The following is an 8,184-nucleotide window of genomic DNA, read 5'->3' on the forward strand; positions in this document are numbered from 1 at the left end:
TTGAAATATAGTTCAAATTCAATAAAAATCGACAAAAATACAGTTTCTAGCTAAAATTTGATGGTTTCGTTGCACTTTCCGAGCCCGTAGGGTATCTGAGTGGCTTAAAAGTACAAGAAAACACTTCAAAAGTGACGTTTCTGAAGAATTTTAACAGTTTTCTTGTATCTACGAACGCCAGAATGCATAAAATTGACCTAAACGTCTCCTTTTCCTATTCTGAGTCGATTCTGCATGCTTTAAGTGTGTTTGGTGGGGCTCAGAACCATCAAAAAACATTGAAATATAGTTCAAATTCAATAAAAATCGACAAAAATACAGTTTCTAGCTAAAATTTGATGGTTTCGTTGCACTTTCCGAGCCCGTAGGGTATCTGAGTGGCTTAAAAGTACAAGAAAACACTTCAAAAGTGACGTTTCTGAAGAATTTTAACAGTTTTCTTGTATCTACGAACGCCAGAATGCATAAAATTGACCTAAACGTCTCCTTTTCCTATTCTGAGTCGATTCTGCATGCTTTAAGTGTGTTTGGTGGCTCAGAACCATCAAAAAACGTTGAAATATAGTTCAAATTCAATAAAAATCGACAAAAATACAGTTTCTAGCTAAAATTTGATGGTTTCGTTGCACTTTCCGAGCCCGTAGGGTATCTGAGTGGCTTAAAAGTACAAGAAAACACTTCAAAAGTGACGTTTCTGAAGAATTTTAACAGTTTTCTTGTATCTACGAACGCCAGAATGCATAAAATTGACCTAAACGTCTCCTTTTCCTATTCTGAGTCGATTCTGCATGCTTTAAGTGTGTTTGGTGGCTCAGAACCATCAAAAAACGTTGAAATATAGTTCAAATTCAATAAAAATCGACAAAAATACAGTTTCTAGCTAAAATTTGATGGTTTCGTTGCACTTTCCGAGCCCGTAGGGTATCTGAGTGGCTTAAAAGTACAAGAAAACACTTCAAAAGTGACGTTTCTGAAGAATTTTAACAGTTTTCTTGTATCTACGAACGCCAGAATGCATAAAATTGACCTAAACGTCTCCTTTTCCTATTCTGAGTCGATTCTGCATGCTTTAAGTGTGTTTGGTGGCTCAGAACCATCAAAAAACGTTGAAATATAGTTCAAATTCAATAAAAATCGACAAAAATACAGTTTCTAGCTAAAATTTGATGGTTTCGTTGCACTTTCCGAGCTCGTAGGGTATCTGAGTGGCTTAAAAGTACAAGAAAACACTTCAAAAGTGACGTTTCTGAAGAATTTTAACAGTTTTCTTGTATCTACGAACGCCAGAATGCATAAAATTGACCTAAACGTCTCCTTTTCCTATTCTGAGTCGATTCTGCATGCCTTAAGTGTGTTTGGTGGCTCAGAACCATCAAAAAACGTTGAAATATAGTTCAAATTCAATAAAAATCGACAAAAATACAGTTTCTAGCTAAAATTTGATGGTTTCGTTGCACTTTCCGAGCCCGTAGGGTATCTGAGTGGCTTAAAAGTACAAGAAAACACTTCAAAAGTGACGTTTCTGAAGAATTTTAACAGTTTTCTTGTATCTACGAACGCCAGAATGCATAAAATTGACCTAAACGTCTCCTTTTCCTATTCTGAGTCGATTCTGCATGCTTTAAGTGTGTTTGGTGGCTCAGAACCATCAAAAAACGTTGAAACATAGTTCAAATTCAATAAAAATCGACAAAAATACAGTTTCTAGCTAAAATTTGATGGTTTCGTTGCACTTTCCGAGCCCGTAGGGTATCTGAGTGGCTTAAAAGTACAAGAAAACACTTCAAAAGTGACGTTTCTGAAGAATTTTAACAGTTTTCTTGTATCTACGAACGCCAGAATGCATAAAATTGACCTAAACGTCTCCTTTTCCTATTCTGAGTCGATTCTGCATGCTTTAAGTATGTTTGGTGGCTCAGAACCATCAAAAAACGTTGAAATATAGTTCAAATTCAATAAAAATCGACAAAAATACAGTTTCTAGCTAAAATTTGATGGTTTCGTTGCACTTTCCGAGCCCGTAGGGTATCTGAGTGGCTTAAAATTACAAGAAAACACTTCAAAAGTGACGTTTCTGAAGAATTGTAACAGTTTTCTTGTATCTACGAACGCCAGAATGCATAAAATTGACCTAAACGTCTCCTTTTCCTATTCTGAGTCGATTCTGCATGCTTTAAGTGTGTTTGGTGGCTCAGAACCATCAAAAAACGTTGAAATATAGTTCAAATTCAATAAAAATCGACAAAAATACAGTTTCTAGCTAAAATTTGATGGTTTCGTTGCACTTTCCGAGCCCGTAGGGTATCTGAGTGGCTTAAAAGTACAAGAAAACACTTCAAAAGTGACGTTTCTGAAGAATTTTAACAGTTTTCTTGTATCTACGAACGCCAGAATGCATAAAATTGACCTAAACGTCTCCTTTTCCTATTCTGAGTCGATTCTGCATGCTTTAAGTGTGTTTGGTGGCTCAGAACCATCAAAAAACGTTGAAATATAGTTCAAATTCAATAAAAATCGACAAAAATACAGTTTCTAGCTAAAATTTGATGGTTTCGTTGCACTTTCCGAGCCCGTAGGGTATCTGAGTGGCTTAAAAGTACAAGAAAACACTTCAAAAGTGACGTTTCTGAAGAATTTTAACAGTTTTCTTGTATCTACGAACGCCAGAATGCATAAAATTGACCTAAACGTCTCCTTTTCCTATTCTGAGTCGATTCTGCATGCTTTAAGTGTGTTTGGTGGCTCAGAACCATCAAAAAACGTTGAAATATAGTTCAAATTCAATAAAAATCGACAAAAATACAGTTTCTAGCTAAAATTTGATGGTTTCGTTGCACTTTCCGAGCCCGTAGGGTATCTGAGTGGCTTAAAAGTACAAGAAAACACTTCAAAAGTGACGTTTCTGAAGAATTTTAACAGTTTTCTTGTATCTACGAACGCCAGAATGCATAAAATTGACCTAAACGTCTCCTTTTCCTATTCTGAGTCGATTCTGCATGCTTTAAGTGTGTTTGGTGGCTCAGAACCATCAAAAAACGTTGAAATATAGTTCAAATTCAATAAAAATCGACAAAAATACAGTTTCTAGCTAAAATTTGATGGTTTCGTTGCACTTTCCGAGCCCGTGGGGTATCTGAGTGGCTTAAAAGTACAAGAAAACACTTCAAAAGTGACGTTTCTGAAGAATTTTAACAGTTTTCTTGTATCTACGAACGCCAGAATGCATAAAATTGACCTAAACGTCTCCTTTTCCTATTCTGAGTCGATTCTGCATGCTTTAAGTGTGTTTGGTGGCTCAGAACCATCAAAAAACGTTGAAATATAGTTCAAATTCAATAAAAATCGACAAAAATACAGTTTCTAGCTAAAATTTGATGGTTTCGTTGCACTTTCCGAGCCCGTAGGGTATCTGAGTGGCTTAAAAGTACAAGAAAACACTTCAAAAGTGACGTTTCTGAAGAATTTTAACAGTTTTCTTGTATCTACGAACGCCAGAATGCATAAAATTGACCTAAACGTCTCCTTTTCCTATTCTGAGTCGATTCTGCATGCTTTAAGTGTGTTTGGTGGCTCAGAACCATCAAAAAACGTTGAAATATAGTTCAAATTCAATAAAAATCGACAAAAATACAGTTTCTAGCTAAAATTTGATGGTTTCGTTGCACTTTCCGAGCCCGTAGGGTATCTGAGTGGCTTAAAAGTACAAGAAAACACTTCAAAAGTGACGTTTCTGAAGAATTTTAACAGTTTTCTTGTATCTACGAACGCCAGAATGCATAAAATTGACCTAAACGTCTCCTTTTCCTATTCTGAGTCGATTCTGCATGCTTTAAGTGTGTTTGGTGGCTCAGAACCATCAAAAAACGTTGAAATATAGTTCAAATTCAATAAAAATCGACAAAAATACAGTTTCTAGCTAAAATTTGATGGTTTCGTTGCACTTTCCGAGCCCGTAGGGTATCTGAGTGGCTTAAAAGTACAAGAAAACACTTCAAAGGTGACGTTTCTGAAGAATTTTAACAGTTTTCTTGTATCTACGAACGCCAGAATGCATAAAATTGACCTAAACGTCTCCTTTTCCTATTCTGAGTCGATTCTGCATGCTTTAAGTGTGTTTGGTGGCTCAGAACCATCAAAAAACGTTGAAATATAGTTCAAATTCAATAAAAATCGACAAAAATACAGTTTCTAGCTAAAATTTGATGGTTTCGTTGCACTTTCCGAGCCCGTAGGGTATCTGAGTGGCTTAAAAGTACAAGAAAACACTTCAAAAGTGACGTTTCTGAAGAATTTTAACAGTTTTCTTGTATCTACGAACGCCAGAATGCATAAAATTGACCTAAACGTCTCCTTTTCCTATTCTGAGTCGATTCTGCATGCTTTAAGTGTGTTTGGTGGCTCATTACCATCAAAAAACGTTGAAATATAGTTCAAATTCAATAAAAATCGACAAAAATACAGTTTCTAGCTAAAATTTGATGGTTTCGTTGCACTTTCCGAGCCCGTAGGGTATCTGAGTGGCTTAAAAGTACAAGAAAACACTTCAAAAGTGACGTTTCTGAAGAACTTTAACAGTTTTCTTGTATCTACGAACGCCAGAATGCATAAAATTGACCTAAACGTCTCCTTTTCCTATTCTGAGTCGATTCTGCATGCTTTAAGTGTGTTTGGTGGCTCAGAACCATCAAAAAACGTTGAAATATAGTTCAAATTCAATAAAAATCGACAAAAATACAGTTTCTAGCTAAAATTTGATGGTTTCGTTGCACTTTCCGAGCCCGTAGGGTATCTGAGTGGCTTAAAAGTACAAGAAAACACTTCAAAAGTGACGTTTCTGAAGAATTTTAACAGTTTTCTTGTATCTACGAAAACCAGAATGCATAAAATTGACCTAAACGTCTCGTTTTCCTATTCTGAGTCGATTCTGCATGCTTTAAGTGTGTTTGGTGGCTCAGAACCATCAAAAAACGTTGAAATATAGTTCAAATTCAATAAAAATCGACAAAAATACAGTTTCTAGCTAAAATTTGATGGTTTCGTTGCACTTTCCGAGCCCGTAGGGTATCTGAGTGGCTTAAAAGTACAAGAAAACACTTCAAAAGTCGCAACTGATGAGATCCCGCTCATTCATATAAAAAATACTTTGCAGGGAAACTCTGAGAGTTTTAATTTTAAAAAATCTGAATCTACACTAATAACCATTAATGAAAGCTCGTTACTAAACTATAACAGACTTCTTAGCACATCTATAAGTAAACTTGGCCAAATATCGGAAACACTAAATGTAGACGATCAAATTATCCATTCAAGTCTAAAACAAAAATCTTTTAATTTGGGATCTGATGTAAATTTAGCACTTTACTATCAAAACGTGCGAGGTATGAATTCAAAATTGTCTAATATTTTGGTAAATTCCTTGGAGCTATTAGAATTTGATTTACTTGTCTTAACTGAAACCTGGCTTAATCCAAACGTTAGCAATGGTGAATTCTTAGACTTGAACACTTTCGATGTTATTCGGAAAGATCGGGACTTCTCTGCAACCTCAAGTAAGCGAGGTGGTGGTATATTAATTGCATTTAAAAAACATTTACAGGTATCGATTATTGCGCTTGAACTATTTAGTCAAAACTTTAATGATTTGAAACATATAGATATCTTAGCTATCAAGCTTAGAGTGGGATATCAGTATATCCATATTATCGTATTATACATACCACCTTCAACGACACTCAATGATTACACAGTTTTATTTGAGTCTCTGTTATTAATTAATATTTTGTATGATTCGAAAATCATAATTCTAGGAGATTTTAATATACCCGAATTCTATAATTGTGCAACAGGTATAACAAATCCATCAAATTTATTCACCACCTGTAAAGACTTTTCAAATTTTCTTGGTTTAACACAAAATAATGGCATAAGGAACAGTAATGGTCGCCTTTTAGATTTGGTTTTTTCCAATATTAAAATCCAGATTACTCACTCATCAGACTTATTGACTTCTGAAGATCGTCATCACCCAGCACTAAATATTACTATCGATATCCGCAGGAAGCAAATACCTTGTTTGCTGGCTAAAAGTAATAATGAATTTAATTTTAGGAAAGCAAACTTTCTTCATTTGTATGAAAATATGTGTTCTGCTGACTTTTCTCATATATATTGTGTATCTGAAGTTAACAATGCTGTGCGGTCTTTATATGACACTTTGTATTGCATTTTCAATTCCTGGGTACCACTAAAAAAATCGCAGCGTGGATGCTATCCGAAATGGTTTGACAGTGACATAATATACATTCTACGTGAAAAACATAAGGCCTGGACTCGATATAAAAGAAATCAGAGTAATGACAATTATAGCGCTTTTAAATCATTGAGGAGTAGAACAAAGATATTATTGAAAAATGCTTACAGTGTGTACTTAAAAAAAAATACTTCAGAGATTAGAACGGATCCAAAGAAATTCTGGGCCTTTATAAAAAACAAAAAAATGCAGTCGGGTATTCCTTCTACTATGTATTATGAAAATGTTGAGCTATCTTCTCCACAGGACATTGTCAATGGATTTTCGAAACATTTCAGACAATCGCTGTCTGTAAAGTCAAGTCAGTCAAATTCATTTGAATTTATTCTGGACAATATTAACACCTTTGACATTAAACAAATAACTGAAAGTGAGGTATATAATGCGTTAAGACAACTGAAGCCTACAGTGACAGCAGGTCCGGATGCTGTTCCTTCTTTTCTGGTTAAGGATTGTGCTGCTATTTTGACCAAGCCATTGTCTGTGATCTACAATTTAATAATAAAGCAGTCAATATTTCCGACTATCTGGAAGAATCACGAATTGTCCCAATTCATAAATCAGGCAGGAGACAGGAAATCACTAACTATCGACCCATTACATTGATAAATAATTTTGCCAAGGTTTTTGAGATTGTCTTGCATTCCCGTATGTACTCACATGTTGCTAACTACCTATCTCCGCGGCAGCACGGTTTTGTTAAGGGCAGATCGACAGTTACAAATTTGTTCTTAAAAACACAGTTTCTAGCAGATCGTCTTGATAGGGGAGGACAGGTCGACTGCGTTTATGTCGATTTTTCAAAGGCGTTCGACCGTATTAGTCATGAGTTGTTGCTGCATAAGATGATGAGTTTTGGTTTTTCCAAATCACTAATTCTTCTTTTCGATTCATATCTCTCAGATAGGTACCAATATGTATTTTACAACGGTCATTCATCTGACAGGTTTATTCAAATATCTGGTGTTCCACAGGGTTCGGTTTTGGGTCCTTTGTTTTTTAATATATATGTTAACGACATAGTAAAACAGGTCAATATAGAATGCCTATTATATGCGGATGACCTGAAGATATTTCTTGAAATTAAATCTCCTGACGATTGCCATGTTCTTCAGCGGAATTTAGATTTAATAAATGAGTGGTCCATCACCAACCAAATGCCGTTGAGCAAGGATAAATGTTGTGTTAAAACGTACTCCAGAAAGTTATCCCTAATTAGTTTCAATTATAGTTTGCAAGGAGTTGATTTAAAACGACCTGAATTCATTCGAGATCTTGGAGTTACATTTGACTCAAAACTTAGTTTTGTTGAACACATCAGGATAATAGAGGACTCAGCTAACAAATGTCTGGGATTTGTCATCCGCAACACCAAAGAATTTCAAGAAGTTCACATTGTGAAATTGTTGTATTTTGCTTATGTCCGCTCCCGACTTGAGTACTGTTCTGTGGTTTGGAGTCCTATTTATCAGGCTCATATCAGCACACTAGAGAGAATTCAGCGCCGTGCTTTAAAATATATGCTGTATAAAATTGACGGCTTATATCCTCTTAGAGGAGTGCCGAATCAAACTCTGTATGAACGTCTCAATGTCAAGAGCTTATTGTCTAGAAGAAGCAATGCCTACATTATAATGTTGCATAATATAATTAGTTACACAATTAAATGTGAAGATTTGATTGCTATGATTGGACTAAGAACACCTACTATGAATGTAAGAAATTACTTCTTATTTGAGCAAAAATTTCCTAGATCTAACGTGATGAAAGCATCCCCGTTTTATCAAATGCTAGAAAGCTATAAAAAATCTCAATGTAACATTGATATATTTAATTGCAAACTGAGAGAGCTAAAAACGGAAATTAAGAAATAA

At 35.1% G+C, this 8,184-nt stretch overlaps 1 protein-coding gene across 1 annotated transcript; it reads left to right on the plus strand.

The window, feature by feature from the left end:
• The first annotated feature begins 6,520 nt into the window (after positions 1 to 6,520).
• LOC135122189 (uncharacterized) lies at positions 6,521 to 8,184 on the plus strand. The gene is made up of 2 exons (XM_064046395.1): positions 6,521 to 6,793; positions 7,285 to 8,184. Exons 1-2 carry the CDS (start codon positions 6,521 to 6,523, stop codon positions 8,182 to 8,184), a joined length of 1,173 nt encoding a protein of 390 aa, XP_063902465.1.

This window comes from Zophobas morio, unplaced genomic scaffold, assembly GCF_036711695.1.
Source record: "Zophobas morio isolate AGI-343-1 ecotype UQ-CSIRO unplaced genomic scaffold, CSIRO_AGI_Zmor_V1 ptg000949l, whole genome shotgun sequence".
NCBI classification, from domain to species: Eukaryota; Metazoa; Arthropoda; class Insecta; order Coleoptera; family Tenebrionidae; genus Zophobas; species Zophobas morio.

What these genes read in the sequence shown, in the direction of transcription:
- LOC135122189 (XM_064046395.1), top strand. Translation starts at nt 6,521, where the DNA reads ATGTATTATGAAAATGTTGAGCTATCTTCTCCACAGGACATTGTCAAT. An exon ending in TTTTGACCAAGCCATTGTCT is followed by an intron (nt 6,794 to 7,284) that starts GTGATCTACAAT and finishes GGTGTTCCACAG; the next exon opens with GGTTCGGTTTTGGGTCCTTT.